At 35.7% G+C, this 27,559-nt stretch overlaps 1 protein-coding gene and 1 long non-coding RNA gene across 4 annotated transcripts in view; one reads left to right on the top strand and one right to left on the bottom strand.

Moving 5' to 3' along the window:
* eys (eyes shut homolog) overlaps positions 1-27,559 on the top strand; it is a 292,650-nt gene that overhangs the window by 232,232 nt on the left and 32,859 nt on the right. Inside the window, exons 36-37 of the mRNA XM_084092742.1 lie at positions 5,916-6,083; positions 16,569-16,719. Coding sequence (XP_083948868.1) covers positions 5,916-6,083; positions 16,569-16,719 — 319 coding nt within the window. The remainder of the gene's footprint in view (positions 1-5,915; positions 6,084-16,568; positions 16,720-27,559) is intronic.
* Positions 7,506-10,687, bottom strand: LOC311069528. 3 transcript variants are annotated; one of them, XR_014603527.1, is made up of 8 exons: positions 10,629-10,687; positions 10,459-10,531; positions 10,304-10,376; positions 10,146-10,192; positions 9,693-9,783; positions 9,502-9,600; positions 9,162-9,285; positions 7,506-7,573 (listed from the first exon to the last, which is right to left on the bottom strand). It is a non-coding gene; the product is annotated as an uncharacterized lncRNA (long non-coding RNA). The 3 variants fall into 3 exon arrangements; XR_014603526.1 differs by having other exon boundaries at positions 9,502-9,783; XR_014603528.1 differs by having other exon boundaries at positions 9,502-9,783; positions 10,459-10,527; positions 10,629-10,670.

The raw sequence follows: 27,559 nt of genomic DNA, 5'->3' as shown, positions 1-27,559 counted from the left end.
ATCTCTTACATCTCACTATTTCTCAGAATTGCGAGATATGAAGTCAGAATTGCGTGATATAAAGTCGCACATGTGTGATATAAAGTCAGAATTGCATGTTATAAAGTCAGAATTGCGAGATATAAACTCACAATTGCGAGAAATAAACTCGCAATTCTGACTTTATAACACGCAATTGCGACTTTACATCATGCAATTCTGACTGTACACTCACCTAAAGGATTATTAGGAACACCTGTTCAATTTCTCATTAATGCAATTATCTAATCAACCAATCACGTGGCAGTTGCTTCAATGCATTTAGGGGTGTGGTCCTGGTCAAGACAATCTCCTGAACTCCAAACTGAATGTCAGAATGGGAAAGAAGGGTGATTTAAGCAATTTTGAGCGTGGCATGGTTGTTGGTGCCAGACGGGCCGGTCTGAGTATTTCACAATCTGCTCAGTTACTGGGATTTTCACGCACAACCATTTCTAGGGTTTACAAAGAATGGTGTGAAAAGGGAAAAACATCCAGTATGCGGCAGTCCTGTGGGCGAAAATGCCTTGATGCTAGAGGTCAGAGGAGAATGGGCCGACTGATTCAAGCTGATAGAAGAGCAACTTTGACTGAAATAACCACTCGTTACAACCGAGGTCTGCAGCAAAGCATTTGTGAAGCCACAACACGCACAACCTTGAGGCGGATGGGCTACAACAGCAGAAGACCCCACCGGGTACCACTCATCTCCACTACAAATAGGAAAAAGAGGCTACAATTTGCACAAGCTCACCAAAATTGAACAGTTGAAGACTGGAAAAATGTTGCCTTGTCTGATGAGTCTCGATTTCTGTTGAGACATGTTTTCTTGGCACACTTTAGGCCCCTTAGTGCCAATTGGGCATCGTTTAAATGCCACTGCCTACCTGAGCATTGTTTATGACCATGTCCATCCCTTTATGACCACCATGTACCCATCCTCTGATGGCTGCTTCCAGCAGGATAATGCACCATGTCACAAAGCTCGAATCATTTCAAATTGGTTTCTTAAACATGACAATGAGTTCACTGTACTAAAATGGCCCCACAGTCACCAGATCTCAACCCAATAGAGCATCTTTGGGATGTGGTGGAGCGGGAGCTTCGTGCCCTGGATGTGCATCCCACAAATCTCCATCAACTGCAAGATGCTGTCCTATCAATATGGGCCAACATTTCTATAGAATGCTTTCAGCACCTTGTTGAATCAATGCCACGTAGAATTAAGGCAATTCTGAAGGCGAAAGGGGGTCAAACACAGTATTAGTATGGTGTTCCTAATAATCCTTTAGGTGAGTATATATATCCCAGATGCATGTTATAAAGTCAGAATTGCGAGATTTAAACATGCAATTCTGAGAAAAAAGTCTGTGTAAAAAAGTTTTCTCAGAATTGCGAGTTTATTTTTCGCGATTGCGAGTTTACATCTCACAATTCTGACTTTATAACACACAACTGTGACTTTATATCACGCAATTCTGACTTTATAACATGCAATTGGGAGATACAAAGTCAGAATTGCGAGATGTAAACTCACAATCGTGAGAGAAAAAAGTCAGAATTGTGATATTTTTGTTAATTTTTTATTCTGTGGCGGAAACAATCTTCCATAGAGAAGTGATTAAGTTTTATTCAACGTTAGCTTTTTCCTGTGAGCTATTTGTTTTTCAGTTGAATTTTTTTTTTTCATAGGAAAATAAAACCTTTTAGCTGTAGCTTGCCTTTTTAAAAAAAAATTATTGTATGTAAATTTCACAATAAATTACAAAGAAACAGCAAGTAACACATTGAATTAAATGTAAAAAGAAAATGAAGTAGAAAGACTAAAACAGTATTTCCTTGTTAAACGTACAGTAATAATCTTTGTTTTATTTACAACTTCGAAGAATCATTATTTACAGTGTTTGTGAAGAAACATTGTAAATCAGTTAGTCTTTTTCATCGCTGATAGTGCAATATCTACTGTTTGCTGCATCCAAGTTGTCTGTAATGCCCAAGAAAAAGGCACCGTCACCCTTTTCAGCCGGTCGTTTGCTGTTCTCTCCCTTCGTCTATCCATCAAGACTGTTTCTGTGCTTATCTCACGGTTCATCAGCCTCGTAAAACTCCCCCTTAAACAGCAGCCCTGAGAGTGTGCACAATTTTCTGCTGAGTTAGAGGAATCGGGAAGCCGTTTGAAAGGCTCCTTCGGTCTGACTGCAGTCCAATCTGAGGAGCGCTGGGACTTACACGGTTTGCTTGGCCGCTTTCTGAGCCTCAAACTCTGTTTGGTGGTGGCGGCCCTTCTTCTGGGTGCCGGTAGGGGTTGGAGTCCTAGGGCTGTTTACTTGCTGACAAAGTTTTTCGATGAGAGTTTCTATAGCAAGTCTAGGATTTGACAGAGGAGAGTTTGCCGCTTGGCACGACGATTATTGTCACTGTTGGTGCTTGATGCGGGGAGCAGAAGAGTAATATTCTCTGGGGCAACGGGCAAGATTAATCCTGGTACACAAGTGTGATGTAAAATGTTTGTAAGACACAGTTTGAAAGCTCAGGCTTTGACTTGAATGCGCATCTGTGGTTTAACAACAGCAGCACTGTCACATAAATGCAAATCTGAAAGGTCTGAAGGGTCGTCAAAGAGTTATTATTCACAGGACGAGTGGGAGGAAATTTAGTCTCTCACTGTCATTATTTTCAGGATGGATGGTTTGCAGTTAAGACATTGCCTATCCAGCATCTGTAACAAGCAGATAGACACAATGTTAGACCCAAACACTTTATCACGCTGATCATAATGGATTGTTATCTGAATCTCTGCATCTGCAGTGACAACCAGACCAGACTGCATATAGGGAATGAAGTAAAATAATTTGATTCTGTGTAAACTCCTTAAATTATTACAGAATTGGGGTTTGCAAACTACACTCTTAAAAATAAAGGTTCTTTATTGGCATTGATGGTTCCATAAAGATCTTTTAACATCCATAGAACCTTTCCATTGCATATAAAATTATTAATAGTGGAAAAATGTCCTTTCGATTTTTTTAAAATGATGTTCATGCCAAGAAAAAATGAAGATTTCACTGATGATTCTTTAGGGAACCTAAAATGGTTCTTCTATGGCATCACTGCAAAAAAAAATAAAAAAATATTGGAACCTTTATTTCTAAGAGTAAGGTCTGGGAAATCATGAAATTAACTCCAAATTATGGTAGCACTTTATTTTACAGTGTCCTTGTTACACGTTACATGTACTTACCATAGTAACAGTAAATTATGCATAATTACATGCAACTAACCCTCAACCAAACCCTAATCCTACCCTTAACCCTAGTAAGTACATGTTGTTAAATAATATTACACAGTACTTAAATATATAATTACACTGTAACAATGACACCTTAAGATAAAGTGTAACCCAAATTATTTTATTCTATTCTGTTATTCTATTTTACTCATATTTATTATGTATATATTTTACAGTTTTATGTAAAAACCTTTATACATGGAAACTATTGTATGTTTTGTCATGTTTCCATGCACTAATAAAATAATGTTGTAAATGAAAAATAAGCAGAATAGAGGGGTAAAAATACAAAAATCAATTTATCAAATATGTCAATAGTAATAAATAAATATGGTATTTTTTCAGTTCTGCTTTCTAACAAATTGGTCAGAAATCATAAGATTAATTACAAATTATTTTTATTCTGTTGATGAATAAGATAAAAGATACCATGTCAACATAAATTAAATACAATATAAATGCAATTTTAAAATATAAAGTTGTAAATTAAAAATGATGTAAAAATGTGCAAACTTTTTTTTAAAGACTTGTGGGAAAATGGTGACATTAATCTCAGTTTACAAAACTTTCTCAGCCCTAGTTTTATGCTTCTATTCAGTTTTATGCATCTAACATTCTCTAATACTGGGATGTTGAACTGTTCTCCAAAATGACAGGCAGCAGCGTGGAGAAAATATCAGCTTTAAAATGTCTCTACCAGTGTTAAAACCAAAACTGGTCCCTTGTGTTGGTTAGTTATGTTTTAGTTTGTCATTGCAGAAGTAAATTGCCTTTTCTGGCCTCCCTGAGAACTGCATCCTGGATCTTGCTGAATCATCCATAATGTGATGTATGTTAGACCTGCATGTATGAGCAACACCCTGACACACGTTCACCGCTGATGGGCCACGCTGAAGTCTTGTCACACATGCCTTGACAGTGTCGCGCTGCATACATTGCCTTCTGTGTAAAAGCTAACAGATCATTACCGCTGAAGAGAGGTCGTGACCATAGCAGACAACACCCACCTTCCTCTGTCGTCTGTCACCCTCTGGGAGATAACACTGCTCCAGAACAGGTCCTGACAGGATCCTCCTGCCTTTGCGTGTAGACTCTTATCAGAGTCTGGCAGACATTACTGCTCTTGACTGTGCATTCAGCTTTGAGGTTACAGTAGTCAGCGGTCAAAATTTAAGTCATAATGCTGTTAGTCAAATAAACTACAGGTTGTTCATTTTAGTATTTGAAGATGACTGAAAAATGTGAATGGGTAGTTGACATGTCAGCGTGACATGCTATACTTCATCTAAAACCAGTAGACCCTTTTCACAGAGAAAAAAACAACAATATTAATTATTTATATACAAATCAGCCCTGAATATATATTTATAAGTGTTTCGGTTAACATAAGGTCATAAAAGTAAATGCATTAATTTAATGACATATGTTACCCTGTACCACAAAACCAGTCACATGGGTAAAACATTTTTAATTGAGATGTATCATCACACGAAAGCTGAATAAATAAGCTTTCAATTGATGTATGGTTTGTTAGTATAGGACAATATTTGTCCGAGATACAACTAAAATCTGGAATATGAGGGTTGCAAAAAAATCTAAACATTGAGAAAATCGCCTTTAAAGTTTTCCATTTATGTTCACGATTGTGCTGCATTCACTCACAAAAATAAATGTTTTATATATTTACGGTAGGAAATTTTCAAAATATCTTCATGGAACATAATCTTTACTTAATATCCTAATGATTTTTGGCATAAAAGAAAAATCGATAATTTTGACCCATGCAGTGTATTGTTGGCTATTGCCATAAATATACCCGTGCTACTTGTGACTGGTTTTGTGATCCAGGGTCACATATAAAATATGAATATGCAGTATTATATATTACAGAGAGAGAGAGAGAGAGAGAGGTGCAGGGATGACTTCAAAACCTGGAAGATTACTTCGCCACTGGTTCCCTTGGGATTTTCTTATGAGGTTTTATAATAGTTTTCAATTTCTGAGTGAGATAAGGTATGTAGTAAATATAACTTGAAGATACTTTGACGTTTTGTTCTGTAATGTAAATTCCACACACTCACACCCCAAACTGTCTTATAGCTTATTATTAGAAACTTACGTTTTCAAAAAATAAACATAACTGCTTCAGCCTTCATAATTTGCGTGTGTGTGTGTGTGTGTGTGTGTGTGTGTGTGTGTGTGTGTGTGTGTGTGTAATTTACATTATAGAACAAAACATCAAGGCATCTTCAAGTTATGTTTACCACAGGATTTATTATACTCAATTATAATACCCCATTATAAAACCCCATAGGAAAATATCAAGGGAACCAGTGGTGAATTAACCTTCAGAGTTTTTGACATCATCCCAGCACAACCGTGTGTGTGTGTGTGTGTGTCACATTACATGAGTGCATTTACTTTTATGAGCTAATATTAACTGAGAGCTGTTGAAATATTTTTTACTTCTAAAAATTGATTTTGTCATACCACAGGCATTTAAAATCCCTAACTGTTAATGGCAAAATGGTGGATGGATGTTTACTTGAATTGTCGACTTTACTTTTTACCAGTAGAATTATTGTTTTTTTTTGTCTTTTTTTTTCAGATACAACAGTCTTTTCCCCTCGATTTGATGGTACCTCTTTCTTGGAGTTGCCGTCTCTGACGTCCCTGTTTCAGCCAGACACTCACTTTACGAGTCATTCCTCTGAGGACAGGAGGACTGTGTTTTTTACAATGAAGAGCAAGACACCTCATGGTACTATTCTCTACAGTGAGTATCTGAGAGCCACCGGAGAATACAGCACATAAAGACCCTGTGAAATCAGAATTGGAGTTGGTATAGTAGCTTTGAGCTCATCTATATGCTGAAATGAATTTTTTGGACTGTCAAAAGGCTACTGGCCATTTTTAAAAGGGAAATGGTTTCAATCTGAGATGTTTAAATTTGAGAAATGCTTATCAAACCACATGGTGCAGGGATGACGTATTTTTGTAGGCCAAAACCTGTAATTTAGCATTTTAGCACTTTCGGTTCCATCGTCCTGAAGTCAATGTTTTTTTAAATGAGATTTTAGTTATAAAAAATATGTATGTGTATATATATATATATATATATATATATATATATATATATATATATGATCAATAAGTTATGACAACGTGTTTTTACAATGCTTTAAACAAGTTAAGTTTTCAACTTTTTTATAAGTTATACAAGATTCAACTCTTCAACTATTCAACTTTTTAGGTCAGTTTAATGTAATTTAAGTTGAATTGACTTAAACATCCAAGTTGATTGTACTTAAAAATTTAAGGCAGTAACTTTTTTGTTTTACAGTGTAAGGTATGTGGTGAACGCAAGCTCAAGATATTTTCACGTTTTATTCTACAATATAAAATGCATAAGTAATATTGTAATTATCTTGTGATTTATTTATAAAAATTTTTTCAAAGCTTTTACTTTTCTTGTAAAAGGCGATTAGCTAAATGGGACTACAGAGGTTGTCGGGGACATTAAATGTCATCCGCTGAACAGGTAAACTCATCTTCTCACTAGAAGTAAAAATACGTTGTCCCTGTACCATTCTATTATGGGGTTTTTTAATAGCTAAATGTGCTAATGTCAAGTGATACGTGCACTGTAAAGAGGTTGCTGTAAATTTTACAGTAACTTACTGGCAGCTGGATGCCAGTAAGTTACTGTAAAATGTTTTACAGTATTATTACTGTATTTTCACTTACAGTATACTGTATCATTTACTGTACTTGCATTTACAGTATTATTACCGTATTTTCATTTACAGTATTAGTATTGAGGTTTTTTATTTTTATTTTTTTTATGTTTACCCCACCCCCCCAAAAATCACAATAACTCACAAACATTTGTCCTTATAATATTCTTTTTAATCGTTGAACATTTTGTTTTAGAAGTACAAATTACAAATCTTGACCTTTAGGAGCCACTAGCTGAAGAAAAAAAAAGGCAACATCTCCAAAGTCCATAGAATTAATCTCCTGGTGACCATTTGTATCTGTAGCATGGCAAAAACGTACACACACTGAAAAGCAAAACAGGCCTTAAAACAATAAAATACAGTCAAAGTCAGTGTTGTGTTGTTACATTTCAGTAATTTTGCCAGTCAAAGTTGACAAGCTCTCTGATGAGAAACACTGAGGGTTTCAGTCTGATGCTTTTCCAGATTTCCATCTGATCTGTGCCTTTGGTGTTTGGTGCCATCAGGGTTGACTCTCAGAATGAACCTGCAAACACAAGCAGGGAAAAATATATAATTTTTTCAGACCGGTGTTGGCAGAATTTTCCCTAACCCTCAAACTTGATGCTGCATGTACTTTGGCGTTAATAAAATCACTACATCTGATTCTGAATCCACCTACAGTAGTGGTGGGGGAAAAATCGATTCTGTTCTGTGTCGCGATATTTTGCGCACGCAATTATATTGATACAGTAGCGCAAAGTATTCCAATATAGGTTATAAGGCTGTGACGGTGGCAGTTTTTTTTACCACTGCGGTGGTAATGGACCAACTACCTGCTGTGGTTGGGGGGTTATTATGAAAATTGAAATAATTTTTTTTAGTTTATTCGAGCAAAAAAGTCTTTATTTGAGCAATTCCGTCAAAGAAGCAACACAAAGCCTGTAAAGCATTCAAATACATATCAGTAAATATTAGAAACTTACATAATAGAAAAGTTAAATCTCAAAAAAAAACAAAAAAACTTTCGTTTAATACTTCCACACAAAGACACGTGATTCCACATGAAGCCATACCGCTCTGTGCTTTGAGAGGGATGACACGAGGAGGAAAGAGACCATCTATCTATTTTCTGATATCTTCATGTTTTCTACTTGTTGTAAAAGGTATGAAAAGTGAATTTAATCTTCCACAAGGGCAAGACATTTAAGCTATGTTTGAAATTGCGCTGCCAAAGAGAGCGAAACTAAAAATCAAATAAACTTGATGCGCCGTACATGTCTAATAACAAGCAAAAACTGTGTTGAAATGAATCTGACGTGCAAGTAAAAATGTAGGCTATCTGTCCTACAACGTTTTTCTACTTTACCAGAGTAAAGAATGTGAATGTAATAGGCCTAAATAAAAGCGAACCAAGGAAGAAACGTTTATAATCTCCTTTGAAAATCGAGACGTAAGTGAAGATTTTGGGAAAAAAACAAGGTATTACATGCAGGGATGAGTCACAATTTTTGGATATTCGATTAGTTTATTTAATTATAGAATTATAGTATATCGAATAGGTTGTGTAATTATTCTCTAAAATAAAAATCTCCATGTTTTTGGTGCTAATGCGGTGGTGACGCGTTCATATAATTACGTTCTGTAATAAGGTCCTGTGTCCTGAATGTTCAAGGACAAAGTTTTTTCACTAGCCTCCAGTAAATGTGTAGAAGATGTTCACAGATTTAATGTGACATTTGAAGTGAGTTGAGCAGTCTTATTTTTTGTAATGTCTTTGAATAATATGGGGGACATGAATCGCAATATATCGCAGAATCGAATCGCAATACTTGCTGTATCGCAATGTTAGGAAGCGCAGTAATATTGAATTGTGGCCCAAATATCGCAATACTATCGAAGCATCAAATTTTTGCCAATTTCCACCCCTAACCTACAGGGATGGTATTACCCCATAATACATTACATTAAAATCATTAAAGCTTCATTCTTTTTCAATACATTCCTGTAGCTTAGATTTCCAGGGAATGGATATACTAATACAATGTAAGTTGCTTTGGATAAAAGTGACTTCCAAATGCATGCATGTAAATGTAATGTAATGTAAAAAAAAATATATATATATATTGGTTTACCTGATTCTGCATTCGACAAAATAGACAGCTAATGCTGAAGAGTCGTCTGTTAGCAGTTGTAACTGGATGATGATTCTGCCCTTCATTGTCAGCATCCATGTTTTTGCTTTGAGAACAGACTCTCCTGAAACAGACAAAGTCACAGCAGCCTTTTAGTGTTATAGTTTACAGAAAAAACTAAAATACAATAACAGAACTTATTACTAACAACAATAACATGTGGGGTGAAGATGAGGTAAGATATAATGTTGTATGGTGTTTATAGTTTTTAATCAATTAAACAACATTAAAAATATTAGTTAGCAAAACTTTGCTATATTGATAATGGTATATTGCTAACCCTTTCCTCCTCCTTCTCCTCTTCCTCCTCCAACGTCAGCCCGTTCTGTGTATTAGTGGAGAGCGTCAGCAGTGATGTACAGTCCGGAGGGAATGGCCGCTGCAAATTCAAAATAAAGAACAGAAAAGAACATGTTTGCCTGCTTAACTAATGCATACTTCAGCTAATTTAGTTGATGTCATCTTACTCACCTGTAGATGTTATCACCATTATGAAGGCAATCACAAAAAAGACTCCAAAATACACCTCCGACATTTCAGACGACATAATTCAGACCACAAACTTGAAAATAAAACAAAAGATGAAATTAACAATGATGTTGGATAAAGGGTTAGTTTACTCAAAATTGTAAATTCTGTCACCATTTACTCACCCTCAACTTGTTCATAACTTCCATTAAATTATTTAATGTGCTGTATACAAAAGAAGATATTTTAAAGAACATGAGCAACCAAACAGTTACTGGTCCCCATTGACATCCAAAGTATTTTTTCTATTATAGAAGTCCATGCGGACCAGCCACTATTTACCAACATTATTCAAAATATCTTATTTTATGTTCAGACGAAAGAACTTCATGCAGGTTTAGAACACGTTGTGGGCGAGTAAATGATGACATACATAATTTTCTGTTTAAGGTGTACTACGTTATCCCTTTAACTTAGTTTTACTCAGTATTTACGTTGTACATCTGCCAAAAAGTTGTGAAAGAGGAGACAGAACATACCAAAGTTATTATGCTTCTCTGTTTAATAAGTTTACTTCGGCTAATTTAGGTGAAGTTGACCATAACGTTACATACCAGTTGATGTTATCACAATGAAAAGGCTCCAACACACTCCATCGTTGCAGATGGCATTATCCAGATCACAAACCTGAAAATAAATCATATAGGCCTACGTGAAAATATTGTTTAAAACCCGCACTTTAACAAGGGTTTCGTCTATCTCACTTTACCTCAGTATTTCACGTTGAGTTCGCTGTTAGCTCGGTTAACGTTACCGACGACTCCGCCCGCCTGATGAGCTAACTTGCATTAAAGAGGCAGAGGAACACACAACCATTATTTTTTTATAGTTTTAACTAAAGAATATTTCGGCTAATATAGGTGAACTTAACTTACTCACCAGTTAATATTATCACCGTGACAGCGACCCGGCCGACAGTCAGGGAAAAAGACAGTAATAAAGGCACCAAAAAACCATTCTGACGACAGTCAGGAAAAAAAGGCACTAAAACCATTCAGACGAAAACAAAACGATACATCATGTTAGTTTGCTGTTAACATAAGTAAAAACATTTGAAAATGTTTGTTTTACATAAAATAGAATTATATACTAACCTTTTTGGTGAGTTACATGATCTTTTGTCCGTGCATTAACTGCCACTTCACCCCTCAAAAAAACACTTGAAAAGAAATCCCTCTTGCCATTGGTCAGTTTTTCGCGGGCAAGTTCACTACTGTAAATTGATTTACAGTAGTGAAGAATTACAGTAGTGACCCTATATTTTCCCATAATCCTTTGCTGTTTACAGTAACATACTGTATACATATTTTACAGTATCTTACTGTACATATTACAGTAAAATACTGTTCAAATTACAGAAATCCGTTACAGTGTGCCTTATATAAGCATTTGTGATTTGAAAAGAGTTTGCAAAATGCTTTTCTAAACCACCTTTACTTTCCTGCAGATGAGATGAGTCCATTATTTTAGGCTTTCTTTTTCATTTTCTTGCAGAAATGTATCTAAAACAATTTACCATGGAAACCTTGCTAGGTCTTTAATCATTTCTACACAGACTTCATTATCTGTGCTAATTCTAAACCAGTGACATATTGGTGGTAAATGACATGTCTCTATGGCTACCTGCTCGTCGCTTGCTCAAAGATCAAGGTGAACAGCTGTATATAAATACACATAGCGTATGTTACAATAATAATGTCAGTTTGATTTGAGAGGTAAGTAATTAATTTTGACATCACATTCATGATATATTTTCCCTGATGTGTCTATTGAATAGCAATCACCTTCAAACGATGCGGAAAGTTTGACTCGATAACTCGCACTCTATCAGTGTGTGTTAATGAATAATTGGCTTCCCAGCCTCCCTCGCTGCGGATTACACACACTGAGTTATGAGACTGTGAATATAACTGGTAAGCCTCAGTGCTAAATTAAAACGCCGGACAGTCGACTGTACCTCTTTATCCAGTAATGAAGTCCTCTCTCAGGACATGTTAATGACATAGCAAATGTCTCTAGGTGAAATCAATCACACCAGTATATGTGCTGTGGGCTGAATTTAAAGTTATGATGGCTGATCCTATTAGCTAATTGGCAAACCCTGCTGGATGATGCTCTTCAATTACTTTGTCCTAAACAAATATGGTCCCTTGGCTGGGCCGAACTCCAAATGAATGAGTATTTGGGGATTTTACCTGTAATTGAGTGAATTCGATTTACATGAATTATAATGTATTAAAATCTTAAGTAGTATCATTATTGGAAAACAAGAATATATTATAAATGGTCCGTTTTGTTCTACCAAACGCTGCCTTGCTGACAAATCTCTGTTGTACACGAGAGTTCAGTTTTTTTCAATCAACTTATTGATGTTATAATATTCACCATGTCCAACACGCTCACTCTCAGTCCTGTACCTTGTAAACACAAATTTGTTTTTAGACTAATTGATTAAAATTCATGTGTGCCCTTACTTCAGGAAGTCAGATAAAGTAAGCCAATCAGATTGGAGTTTGTCAGATGGAGAAACAACTTTCTAGTTTTCTGAACGGACCGTGGACAATCTGATCATACTTGATGACACCAAATGTACTCTTTCTAGATGTCAAAAATCAAACTAATTTTCACAAAATGACAACTGTTTTGCAAACTAGGTGAAAATGGGAAATATTAATAATTAATCTTAACTTGTCGTAATTAAGTATAAATATTTGGATCAGTTAATCTGATTAACTTGATGTAGCTAAATTAATATCACAATCAATTAATCAGTTTGTCCAGCAAACACTCAGTATTGATTATTATACTAAGAAAGGGTATTTTTCATGGCCACAGTAAATTAATTCTTTTTTAGCATGTAGCAAGATCAGGAATGGTTTAAGTGACATTAATCTGCACGCACAATCAGAATCAGGGAACTAATCTAAACAACCGCATGCACACAAAGCACACGTACATAGGAAATGGAAAGTTGAAAGTGGATTAAACCGGGAACAGGAAATGAAGCTATGGCGTCATTTAACCACATGAAAAGAACCATCAGCTTCTTATTTCAAAGCACCTCATTAAATGTACGATACTTTCATTGCCGTTGCAGTTTAAACAGTCTGTTAAGTTTCTGAAGGAGGTTTTGATGGTTCCGTGAGTCGGTGGTGTTGAAGTTGCAATCGATTTCTTCTGCGTTGAATAAAGAAATGATGATAAACTTGCGCAGTAAGTTTGACTCTGTTATGGTCGAGGAAGTTGGCTTTTTTAAGTTTCACAGAGGTCGCGCCTCTTGGAGTTGACCAATAGAAAAGGTGCAATTTTCCAGAGGGAAAAGATCCTTTGTTTGGAAGCTGACTTATTTGCATGTGTAGCTGGATTGGTGTTGATGTAGAAACTATTAGATACTTGTAATACTAATATGTTGCATAGGTATCAACATAATATAATATACACGATAATTTAGCTCATCGAAATACAAATTCGTAGATACCAAACATGGGGTAGGTGAGGTTATTAACTGTTGGTTCTATCATAAAGCATGCAACACACATAAACAAGAGACACTATACAAAACAGTAATAATCATACACATACAGTGAGGAAAATAAGTATTTGAACACCCTGCTATTTTGCAAGTTCTCCCACTTGGAAATCATGGAGGGGTCTGAAATTGTCATCGTAGGTGCATGTCCACTGTGAGAGACATAATCAAAAAAAAAAAAAAAACGTATTTTCCTCACTGTACATATTTTGTTGGTTGAGGTTAAATAACAAAATAATTGTGTCTGATTTGTCTCAGTCATTGCAACTGTCCGATAAGCAGGACTGTGTGATTCTCCGTTTTGTGGTTCTTCTGAACATTGTGCTCATAATGATTCAATACAGGTTTGAAATATTATCATTCATTGTGAAGTGCTTCATCAATCATATTATTTTACTGTCACATTTGCAGTCATCATTGTTCAAAAGTTCCAAGCTTATTTCAAATGACTAAAATGCAGCCCATATTACATCAGTAGCAGCGGTCTTGGCAATCACCTGACATTTAAATAACCTGATAGGGAGATGAGTCACGTCTATAAATTGTTGGCACTAAAGGCAGAGCTGGATGAAACTGTCATCTTTGAATGAGATTGCTCTTGATGTCAAGTTAGAAAATTCATTTTACTTCCACCCTGTCAGATTAGTCTTGCATATGCAGCTCACCTGACACGGCCAATATGACAGTGTTTATCTCATGTCTCAACCTGTCAGACTCTTCATGAAATTCCTTTTATAGATTAGCCATGTAAAATAAGACAGGGAGCAAGCATTTGGGTCAGCTCTCTCTCGTTCTGACAGATTCATCAATTTTAGAGGGGGAAACTGACTGATTTAATTAGAGTGATCTCCCAACCCGGCGTGAATGTGATTAGTAACTTGTTTATTTTTCAGTGGTGAGTGGACTTTTGATCAATGTCAATCTTATCCAGATAATTCCAATTCATACAGTGTGGTCCTAAAGTCATAGACAACTAGTAAAAACGCTTGTATTTTCCATTTTTCTCATTTTAATATTATATTATAAAAATGCATGTTTAATTTCACATTATTACTTGAATATTTACAGAATATTTCCTCTTCATTTTTCGTAACTTTTTTTTACAAGACAACGAAACGAGACACAGCTGACATGACTAACGACAAACTCTAAACGTGAACAAACAAACACAAAACGTGACTATTATATTATATTATATTATATTATATTATATTATATTATATTATATTATATTATATTATATTATATTATATTATATTATATTATATTATATTATATTATATTATATTACACAATGTCACAAATAATTTTTTTATTAGTGGCCTAGAAATAATACAGAATATTTCTTCTTCATGATAACTTATGTTTGTTTTAACATGTTTTAACACTTTTTCCATAAAAAAAATAAATAAATAAATATATATATATATATATATATATATATATATATATATATATATATATATATATATATTAAAATGTGGTCTCCGTGTTTTGGACCGCAATGTCTCTCTATGAAACTTAAAGAAAAAGGAGCACCACTGGTATCTAATCTGTAATGTAATCATTAAATTCAGTTCAATGTCTCTCTATATGCCTATCACTAAATTAACCTCCTGTGTCCGAGTGTTTTTCCGCTCTTGGATTGTAACACTCTTGGATTGATGTGTAGGTGTGCACCCCAGTTTAAATTAAGACATGAAAAAAACTCTAGATATCAAAGGAAGCTAATCAGAAGACATGTATCGGAATGCAGAAAAATTTTAAGAGTTACACCTGCATCTCATCTGTTCCCTCCCCTCCAAACAAAACCGTCCCACGAGCACCACGTCAGACTCCCGCTGGGCTTCAGTCATCAGCAGACGAGAGGCAGAGCGAATATAACAGGTGACAGGTACCGACAAGAGGATGCATGCTCCGTTAGACCCAGTACAGGGTAACAGGGCCATTGGGACAATAAGGAGTAATTTGTCATTTCCTTACACCCCACCCACCCCCCCGCCCCCATCCCCTTTACATAAAAAAGAGGAAGAAATACAACTGGAGTTGATGCAGTAAGTGTCAAGTGCATCTGCAATCACTGGGGTTGTTGCCAGATATGCCACAGCAAGCAGGAAGCTTGACAATATTGTTGTGACTACTCATGCCCAGATGGGAATAAAATAGGCGCTTATTGATTTAGTTGTGTTACCCTGTGCTTCTGTACGCTGTAAACCTTGATATGCTTATGTCCTTAATCTGTGTATTTATATTAAACACTTATTGTTGGCAGATGTGGCAGGTTTGCAAATAATGAACAAGGAAATGAAAATGTTGAACGTTAATGTATAAATCATAAAAGAAAAAATCTAAATGGTCAGACCAAGAGCATGAATGCAAGTGTGATACTGATAAATTGGTAACACTTTACAATAAGGTTTCATTAGAATTCATTACTCTTAGTTAATGTTCATTTCAATATTTACTAATACATTATTTAAGTCAAATGTTGTAATTAGTTAATGTTCTCTGAATAACAACGAACAGCTGGATTTATATTAACATCAAGTTAATAAATACTGTAACAAATGTATTGCTCACTGTTAGTTCATGTTGATGCATTAACTAATGTTAATAAGTGAAACCTTATTGTAAAGTATTACCAATAAAGTCAGACAGTTTCTTTGTGTATTTTTGCTCCGCAAATGAAAATATTATCAAATGAAGTCTGCAAACTGCAGTAGCATTTCATTCCTGAGGGAATGATTCATCGACTCACTCATAAAGCCAGTCATATGTTTTGTTATTTTTAATGAATTGGTTGAGCGAATGATTCATTAACTCACACCTAAACTGTGAGTTTGAACATAATAAATCAGTAAACAACTAAAAATGTAGAAATATTTTCACAAATAAACATAAAAAAAATAGTAGATTCTTTTTGTATGTAACTTATTACAATATTTTAAAAGAAACAACCAATCAAACACTAAACTGCATTTGTTACTAATGTCTATGAAATATAACACCAGATAACACAAGTTAAAAAAAAAAAAAAAAAAGGATTTATAGTTAGAATTTGGTTTGATGCCTTCTAAAATCCATTTATAAAAAAAAAGATTTTTTTTATTTTATGTCATACTAATTTCGAATGAACTAGCATTTGAGTGACTTTACAGAAGGTCAGAGATTTTTGTATGACTTAAACATGGTTTCTAGCCCCAAATTTAAACAGGTCATCGCTAAATTTCATTATGATAAGCTCTGAGTGAAAGCTTCCTCATCTCTTTATATTCCTTCTTCCCTTTCAGCCCGGGAGCAAAATTTCGGAGACCGTTTCCTCCATGTGTTTCTCCAGAATGAAAGACCAGTGGCCAGGCTGGGCTGCAGTGGTGCTCATGTTTTGACCACAGCTGCTCATCACAGTATCAAGAACGATAGCTTGGTGCCAATTACAGTGAGGTGAGAATGGTGTCATTTATTTTTACACTGCAAAAGATCATTTTCTTTAGTATTTTTGTATTTAGAAGCTGAACTGTGAAGATATTAAACCTTTTTTTCTTGTTTTAACCTTTAACCCTAAGTTTTTGTTACAATTTACCAAATATGTAAGGAACATTTTATTTTTTATTAAAAAAAATTTTGCAGTGCGCTGTCAAGAAATTATTTGTACAAGAAATGATTCTTTATTAGCTAATCTGTATTTTACTACTCTAACAGTTTGGATTTAATGGAACACAAAGTTCTTTCATATTACAGCACATTTATTCATGTACCATCTCCTACAGCGATTTTGGATTTTCACACTAGCATACTGTGACTTTGATCAGAAGAATTTATATATGGATTATTATAATCTCTCGCCAAAGAAGCAAAACTACAAAAAAATGATGAGGCCAATAAAAAGTTTCCAAAAAGTTTTTCATTTGACTTTCATAAAAAAAAAAATAGAATATCTGTTTTAATCAAAATCAACCTCTGGGAAATTAAAGTACCATAGTTGAAAAAACACTCTGAAGTGTTTGGCTTTTCTTGAAGATACGTTCAGAAGTCAATTTAATGCACGTTTCTTATGTATCAATTTTATATGCTCCTGCAGTATATCATAGCTAAAGGTTTTAATATTGAATGTGGTATCATTTATAAATGGCAGCGGCTCTTTTCTGGGCTCTGTGAATCTCATGCTTAGGACTCATGAGTTTGACATGTAAATGCTGTGGGAGTCACATCAAAGCTGCTTTTTCATATGGCTTACATGCTACATATTAGTCTTTGTTCGTTTCATCACCTAATGCAAATGAACATTATCTTGAGGGAGCCAGTCACCGCTTGCACATAATTTCATAATTAATATAATGAAATGAACATATATACATATAACCACTCAAATGGAAATTTTAGGCCACAAACTTGCACTATTACTTTTATGATTTCTATTTAGTAAAGATGACCATGCTTGAATATATTGCAGAAGTAATTTGCATAAGAATTCAAAAGGCTTAAATGTCAAGATGCTGTTAATTATTTACTATTAGCTTAACTACTGTATTAAATAATGCGAGTGGATCATAAAATATTAGAATTTGGTCTTTCAATGTAATGTGTTCAGTTAGTGCAATTAATTGTTTTAAAAAAAACGATGCATTGAAAACAATACACAATCGTGCCTTCTCCAATACTGACCTTGACAGAGCATCTTAAAAATGGCACAGTCATAGAGACAAAAGTCTGCATGTGTTAATACAGTAGGGCAAATTGTTTAAAACTATTGCAGATGGAATACAACAATCAATAAATGTTTTATTGATTGACAGCCCTATTTAGACTTAACCTGAAATGAATTACTTGTCCTCTCAAAAAGTATAACAAATTTGTATTGGTATTGGTAAATGTTTCATGTTTATAAAACTACAGTGTCTACATGTTGCATGCATAATTTTTATGCTTTGCTTTCATTTATTCAGTTACATTTTATCTCAGCCCTGGATGCATGTAGTTTAATGAAATCTCTCCAGATGTACCTTGGTCTCAGTGCACTTAAGCAACATTTTAGTGCATATATATATATATTTTTTAAAATCTTAGCTGTAAGACTATTTTAGCCGATGCAGTCCAGTCCTAGGCCATTAGAGTGCTGATTTCACATGTATATTTGATGGGTTTCTTGAACAGCTTTTCTCCCATAGGGGATGTGTTTAGATGCCAAGCACTTCTAACTTAACAATCCGACAGCCTGTATCAGTTGTCTCTAGATATTCCTGCTGTCTTGTTTGACTCAGCGATCTCATCTCTTAGGGCTTGGAGAAGGTTTCTCTCCTTCTGTCACTCGTCTGAGGAAATACTCTGGCTGATGGAATGGAGATATTGTCAGATGTGCCATCTGCACTTTTCTGAATGTCTGCTTTTTTTGTTCTCAATATTCCACAGAATAAATCATTATTTTGACATTGGCACATACATGTCCAATAAGACTTTAAATGATGTTGGGAGATACTGTAAACAATGGTGCATATAATCCTTTAGAAATACCTGGTTCAAATGGTACAGAATAAGAAATTAAATGGGCTCATGACATGAGAAATCAAATTTGCCTTGATCTTTTGACATATAAGAGGGCTTTGTACTATTAAAGCATCCTACAAGTTTCATAGCTTAAAACCTCATTATACATTTTTTATTATTATTATTATTTAAATAAGCTCCAAAAGCAGCTTGTTTTGATATTGCGGGATCTGTGACATCACACAGGTAAATATATTTGCATATGACATGACAAATAGTTCATCGCACCATTGGCCCCGCCCACTGGCATTCAGTAGCTTAACAGCTCACATTTGCCTACATGTTAAAAGCGTCACGTTAAAAGCAAACAGAACCCATTATAATCACTGACGCGGTCTACATTGCATACAGTATACCAACCCGATCTCACGGGAAAACATACAAATTCTACGAGGTGGCTAATTCGTACGAATTCATACGACCTCACTCGTACGAATTCGTACGATTTTTGCAAAATCGTACATATTTTACGAATTGCCCAATTCGTATGAATTAACGAATGACCTACCCCTGACCCCGCCCCTAAACCTACCCATCACGTGGGTTTAGACAAATCATACAAATTCGTACGAGTGAGGTCGTACGAATTCGTACGAATTAGCCATCTTTTTATCATTCGTATACAGAAGTTTCTGACATACTCCACGTGCTCAAGTCTCAAGTCACGTGCTCAAGAGTGAAAGAAAGTTCGCTTTGGCGCGTCCAGTTTAAACAGCTCATTTGCATCTCTGTACAGACTTCATAAGGATCCCAGCGGCAAAAACAAGTGGATGGTTTAATGGCATCCCGGAACGCGTCTGGGGATTATATGTTTGTTCAGAGAATGTTGTTTTTTTCAGTAAGGCACAGTGTAATGGAGAGTTTGCAAAGAGAAACTTTTGTTGAAAGATGAAGCAGTGAACTTTATTGAATCTGAAAGCAGCAGCATCACAAACCATAAGTAAATGATTTCATAATGCTTTGTCTGTAAATTACAGTTTTATATGGATAATTTTTTTTAAACACTTACTAACGTACAATTTTGAGGGGGCGTTGATACTGTTTTCTATGCAATGGCGTTAGCCAATCATAACAGTGGCTGTTTACTGACAAGCCTTTAAAGGAGCCACCCCTTAAAAACAGATCATTTCAGGCAGAAGGTCAGAATGAGGGTTGAAAATAATTGTCTTTCCTCGTCTGTGTGTGTGTGTGTGCGTGTGTGCGTGTGCGTGTGTGTCTCCTTAAAAAGCAGCAATGTTCAACTGCAAGTTCAACTGGATAAAAAGTTAAAAACTGAAGCAGCAATTGACACAGCATGGTGTCTGAAGCAGTGAGTGTCTTGAATTGGCCAATATGCACCGGCAACTAAAATCTTTTAAAAGGAGTGCATATTGCCATTTAAATAACATTAAGATAACAGCAAGTTAAAGACATCATTGCAAACAAATGCACATGCACCATGGTGTGCCAACAACTGATGCTGAAGACAACTGGGAGCGATTCACCTGTTTAAAGCAAAAGTCTTTTGCATTCACAATTGAAAAAGAAAATAAAAGGAAATTCTAGAAAAATATTAGAAAATAAAATTCATCCTGTTGTATAGATTTCTTTGTGTGCATGTGTGAAATTGACAAATTCTACAAAGTAACAAAAAATACACTTAGAATCAATATGCAGATTAAAAGATTAACACATCACTGTAATTGAAGTTGCAAGTTGCTGCACACAGTAATGTTTTAGCTATATTTACTCCTATGTGCAAAGCCTAATGTCTTCATCTTTTGGTTGATGATAATCACAATATCCTGATATATCTTCATCTCCATATACAGTATGTACCGTGTTCCTGACCTCCGAGCACTGACGTGAGAGTCTAATCTCCTCCTCCTGTCAGACGGTGAGAATAAACCTGACATTGTCGATATCAATAATTCTGCCTCTTGATTTTTGAGGTCATTTCTCTGGGTCTGCTTGAGCCGTGAAGATCTGATGAGTTCACGCGTTGCATGGTACTGGATCAAGGTCAGCCATGTGGCACTTCAGCAGAATCTTAATGCAGCTGGAAGAAGCGTGGTACCTTTCATTAGAGGAGAGAGTCTGAATGTCACGTGACTTAATTATTCTTTTTAATTACCGTAAATGAGTTGGCGTTTTTATGTGTGTGGTGTGCTGTGCATGAGTTTTGGGGCTATGCGTGTGCATTCATGGCCAAAAGTACATAGACATCCAGTTATAATTAATGGATGTGGCTATTCTAGATACATCTGTGCAGAAAATCAATCATACAGCTGTGCAATCTCATAGACAAGCATGAGCCATTTTGTTTCAGCTTTACAATCACCTGAGGTGCATCTAGAAATGATTTACTTACTTAGTGGTGTGGAAAATCCTGGCTGGCCTGCATAAAGCCCAGACCTGAACCACCTTTGGGATGAATCGGAATGCTGACTGACTCTTGTATCTGAATGGGAGAAAATCCCTGCAGCCATGTTAACATCAAGTGTAACGCAAAGGATGGTTAACTCTATATATTTTAAAATGAAATGCTCCACAATCATATATGAACAAGTTCTCCCTGTGAAGGATGGCAAAGGATGGTTAACTCCATATATTTTAAAATGAAATGCTCCACAATCATATATGAACAAGTCCTCCCTGTGACTTGTTCTCAGATTATCCTTTTTATTATCTTAAACCTGTTGTGGGGATTCCCATCATCTCAGGTTTTGCATTGCCTCAGTGTAAAGGGTCACTTGAAAAATCAGGCTCTGGACAAAGTAATGTGAATCATTGGCCACTGATGATATACCAGAAGAACTGAAGAGCAGTACAGGGAGTTTGAGATGCTTAGGTCTGTGTCAACGGTCTGTTTGGCGAATGTTCTTCAGCACTTGAGATGTCAATGTTTATAGATGAGGCCGACAGAATTATAGCAGCTGTTGAAGAATGATTGAAAACCTTGTCAGTTGTCTCGGTTAATGGAAACATGTCAAGTTGCACCATTACTTATGGATTACTTATTCATTTATCATCAAGCTGGATGGTACAAAGCACCAGCAGCAATAAAATTAAATTTAGCATGCCTTTTACAGTTCAACTGCTGAATATGATTTGAATTACATTGGAAAGAAATTGGAACGATGATTTATGTAACCGCTTTAAATAATCCGCATTTTCCTTCTTTTCAGTTTGAAATACCCACAAACATGTGGTAATTCTTTAAACATTACATAATACTACTAATCAGTGTTTGAAATCCCACAAGTAGAAATGTTAGTTAAATTTATAACTGTCACAATATTTATTAAATTAACTGTCTATTCATGAACCATGATGGAATAAAAACATAATTTGCCAGAATGTTCATGTTTTTATAAAATTATTAAAATATTTGGGGAAAAAATTTGTGGACATTTTCTTATGCTGAATGGCAAAATTAAAAATTTGAATTAAATCATGTATTATTTGAGGGAAAAGTAGCCTATCAGGCTGCATAAACAACTAATAGATAGATAATATCTGAAATCCCTGTCCTTGTGGGAACATTTTTGAGAAAATTAGCTATGGTGATATGTGATGTTTTTTGAAAATGTAAAAATGCAGAAAGTTTTCTGTGATGGGTAGGTTTAGGGGTAGTTTTATTGTAAGTGGATAGAATATACAATTTGTACAGTATAAAACCCTTAATGTCTATGAAAATTCCCCATAAAAAAATGAAAACACAATGTGTGTGTGCATGCGTGGGTGCGTGCGTGCGTGCGTGTGTAAATAATAAAAAGAATTTACTCAACCCTGTATAAAAGTACAGTTAAAAATCAAAAAAATGTCAAATTGCTCTTGGATTTACTTGTGGTTCATTTATCACAATGCAAACGGAAGGTCAAGTTGAGGGCATTGCTTTGTTGGATATAGAATCCCACACAGTGAGCTCTGCTCTAACTTGAACCATTTCGTCAAATGCAGTAGTTCGTCCAGTATTACATTCATGCAGGAACTCTAGTGTACAGAGCACTGTAAACTACATAATGCCAAGTAAGAGTATGTATGTGCCTCACTGTACATACTTTATGCATGTAGCCTATTTGATACCAGCCATATAACAGTGTAGTAAAAAAAAAAACATTCCAGTTGATAATAAATGTTGCCTATATTTATAACAGCATCTTCACTTGGAGCTATCGATTAAAAATAACTTCTGTTAGCCACTTGTGTGCAGCTTACAGACTGTATGGTGTTTATTATGTGTGCCTGTTTTAATTTTAGAAGTATTGCAAGTGATTCACTCTATTATGGTGTTCATTTTGTTCTGTTCTATCTTGCCCTTTTGTGTTTACTGGCCCATGATGCACAGTTGTGTTCTGCGTGACACTGTGCCACTGTGACAAGCAAATTTCCCCTCAGGGATCAATACATTTCCATCTTATCTGATCTTACTCAGCTCACATAAATTCACATCAAGTGACAAGTGGATGAGTCGACTCGACTGCGCAATATACCACCGCTTCCTCGCTTCAAGAAAAGATGGAAGAATACTTTAGTCCAAAGTTTTTGATCAGTCTTCCTAAACTGCTGATCTAGATTTCAGACATCAAAGCCCGCATCTGAGTTTTAAAGAAGTCTGAAACTTACACCTCATTCTCCCTCTCTCCCATTTCTGGGAATAACATTCTGTTGTGAATGTTTGATGTATTCAATTCACTGGAAGAACAATCTTTTATTCATACGTTGATCTTATTAATTCATACTTTGTGAACACAGTTTGACTGTGCTGTTTCTGAGCAGTTCGGCCCTCCTCTTCTTGTTTCTGCCTGCTGGAGTCTTTCTTTGGCTTTTTTGTCTTGTTTTGAATAGATATACAGCAAATAAGCAGTGTTCATTGCTGTCGGCTTTTTTTGAACACATATTATTAGCAGTCGAGGTGCTCTGTACACTGCGTGTAAGGTTACCCGTTTAATGTGGTCTGTTGATCTTGCATATATTTTGCTGGAGGCTTTTCAATGTTGAGTTTGCTTCAATCTGGTGTAGTACTGGTCTGCACAGCAGACAGGTTAAATTAGGTTAAAAGCTTGCGGTGGTGACTTATTGTTTACCCTGCGAGTTCCTCCTAGTCTGTTGCCTGTGTATGTATGTCTGCATATATTGCCATATGCTTCTGCTGCGATTGTCGTTCAACCAAGTCTGCTGTGTGAGTCATTTCTGTTAACACAAAGCCAAAGGTCAACAAGTGTGAGCGGCTACATTACACAGCATTGTGTCCTGTCCTTTATTACACATGAACTTTTCATTCCCTAGCACATATTATTAAATGTATGCCATTTATTCCTGGGGAACTACTGCTGGTTTTTCTTGGGAAAAATGCAGCTGCTCTGTGGATCAATGCATTAGATCTGCAGATATTTTTGCTTCTTTTCCTATTTATTTCCCAGCAACTGCTGATACCCCATGTTGGTGCTGTATATTTTGTCACCCCAGTTGTTGAATTTGGTTTTTACTTTGTTTATGGTATTTAAGACCATAAAATTATTCTGAATATGAAATACGTCAACAACAAGGCAAGAACGTATACTCAAACAGAACATTTGGAGGAGCTCATTCCTAAAAAAAAAAAATGCTGCTGTGAAACTTGCACAACAGTTGCAGTTGGCATCAGGAGGAAGGACATTTTAGAGGGATTTTTTTTTTGTAGTGCAAGATTAGTAATTTTTGCTCCATTTTCCTGAAGAGATGGGCTGCACTTCAATTCATGTTGTCCCTACCACTTCATCCATCCATTCATATATATATATATATATATATATATATATATACCAATTTAACCCAGGTTCCATGCACAGCCTGATTAGGTGCAGGTAGATTGCAGGAACGAACTTGAATGACAATAATAAGAACACTCTACCGCACACTATTGATTTTATTCAGAGCGAACAACGCGTTATAGTTAGTGTTGTTTTTGGCGGCCTGTTTTAATTTTAGTTTTAGTCTAGTCTTTGTGTCAGGCTGTCATTTTAGTTTTTATTAGTTTTAGTCACATTCATACTCTTTTTAGTCTAGTCAAGTTTTAGTCGACGAAAACTGATGACATTTTAGTCTAGTTTTAGTCAACGAAAACTGATGACATTTTAGTCTAGTTTTAGTCGACGAAAACTGATGACATTTTAGTCTAGTTTTAGTCAATGAAAATTGTATTTTAGTCTCTTTTTAGTAATGCGATTCTATTTAACCCAGTCAATATATAATTTCAAACAAGGCTATCTTATTATAGGCTATTTAGTAGGCCTATATTTAGGGCTGTGACGGTGGCAGGTTTTTTTTTACCACCGCGGTATTATTATTAAAAAATAATATTAAATTTTAATATTCGGGGGGTTATTAAAAAAAAAAAAAAAACTCGTTTTATATTTCCACACAAAGACGCGATGCACTCTGCGCTTTGAGCGGGATGTGGGACACGAGCAGGAAAACACGAAGATATCGATCTCTTTATGATATCTTCGTGTTTTCTACTTGATGTAAATTGGTTTGAAGAGCGAATTTTATCCTCCACAAGGGCAAGATATTTAGGCTGTGTTTGAGATTGCGCTGCCAGAGAAAGTGAAACTAAAAATCACCCACACGTGTCAAACGCGCTTTACAACTAAACTCGCGCCCAATGTCTAATATAACAAGCACAAACTGTGTTAAAAAGAATTTGACATGCAAGTACAAATGTAGGCTATCTGTCCTACAGCGTTTTTCTACTTTACCACAGTAAAGAATACGAATATAATAGGCTTAATTAAAAGTGAACCAAGAAACGTTTATAATAGGCTACCTTTAGAAAATGGGTGAGACGTGACACGTGAGTGAAGATTTGGGAAAATAAACAAGAGATTCCATGCAGGGATGAGTCACGATTTTTGGATATTCGATTAGTTTATTTAATTATAAAATATCGAATAGGTTGTGCGATTATACTCTAAAATAAAATCTCCATGTTCTGGCGCTAATGCGGTGACGTGTTCATGTAACAAGAGACGCTGCCAATAACGCACATAACAGCTGTCACAAAGAACCAGCAAAAGTAATGATTATGAATGTGTCAAATATATCAATGAGACATTTTAATAGAATAACTAATGGAGTAATATATGGTTAAATTCGCTGATAATCGGGTGACCAGATCGCAATCCAGAATTTAAAGCCGACAAAGCTATGGGTTCACGCACAACTCTCTCATTCGTCGTGACGTTACATTTCGTCTCGTCTCGTTTTGGTCAACGAAAATGAAGAGACATTTTAGCATAGTTTTTATTTTTTAAACCACATTTAGTCTCGTTTTTATTCGTCAACGATATTGCATTATACATGTATTTTAGTCATCGTCACATGACCATGCATTTACGTCTAGTCTCGTCTCGTTTTCGTCAGGTGATAACGGTTCGTTGACGACAATATTTCGTCATAATTTTCGTTGACGAAAGCAACACTAGTTATAGTACACCCCTCACATTTCAGCAAACATTTTAATCTTTTGTTGCCAGCTATTTTGACAATAATGGCTGTATGTTGAGTTATTATCAGAGGACAGTAAATACTGCTATACAAGCAGCACATTGACTACTCTAAAATCCAAGTTTCATTTCTATAGTATTGTCCCTTGAGAAGATATACTAAAATGTTTGCTGAAATGTGAGGGGTGTACTCACTTTCGTGAGATACTGTGTATATGTATATATGTACATCTCACATCTCATCTGCTTATTTAACATGCCCAAATGGCCAATGAAGTCCATTTCGCAGGCACTATTGGGCATTGGAACGACTGGAGATTTTTAAAGTCTACTCACTGTAATCACCATATTTTCAATACAGCTGTTCTTCAAATGTTTCTTTCATGCATGCTTTGAACATAGCAGCTTTCTGAGAGTAATATTTGTGTCTGGCAGGCTGTAAGCATTGTTATTTTTAATCAGGAAAGTAGTCAGACTCCTCTTCTGGAGCAGCGTCTCAAAGCCGTAGGGCGTGCCTGTAATTTGGGTCTGGAAGATCAGCTGGAGACACGACTAAGAACACAGGCTGCCCAAAATAACTGAAGCCATTCGAGTGAGCTTGTTATGCAAAAAATTGTGTTGACACTTTAATGCAGGAAAGTCAGTGCAGCTGGTTGAGTGAGTCTGAGGGGCTGCGCCTGTCTTTATCGGCTCCCTCGGTAGGGGTGATCAAGGGAAGCGTGTTATCTGCCACCGGCCTTTGACGTGTCAGCGTGGCTCTCAAAAAGCATGCATGTGGGAACAAAGCTCTTCAATTCTACATTCATCTTAGGTTGCTTATGATGACACAGTCCGTTTGAGCTATTGATATGTTTTGGACAATTTGAAAAAAAATTATCAATGAGTGGCAGCAATTGTGACTCTTAATGGCTCTCATTCAGATGAGGAGCAGGAAAAACAAATCGAAGTGGATGCATGAATGAATGCAAGAACCTGTTTAATAGCGCTTAATCAGCATAAACATATATTTAGCTGTACATTATCTGTGGGCCAACACAGAATTGGGTTGATGGTGCTGAGATTATCTACCATCAAATAGTCGCTTGTTGTTATTGCTGTTCCTGTTGGACTTGCAATGTGGCATGAACTAAAAGTCCTTTCTTATTTCTAGCTTTGTTTTCACGTCCACTAATAAAAAAAACAGCACTGTGTGTGTGTGTATATATATATATATATATATATATATATATGTGTGTGTGTGTGTATGTGTGTATGTGTGTGTGTGTGTGTGT

The sequence above is a fragment of the Abramis brama genome, assembly GCF_963993115.1.
Source record: "Abramis brama genome assembly, chromosome: 19".
NCBI lineage: Eukaryota > Metazoa > Chordata > Actinopteri > Cypriniformes > Leuciscidae > Abramis > Abramis brama.
The sequence above is the reverse complement of the archived record's forward strand: the minus strand, read 5'-3'. Positions and strand labels throughout refer to the sequence as shown.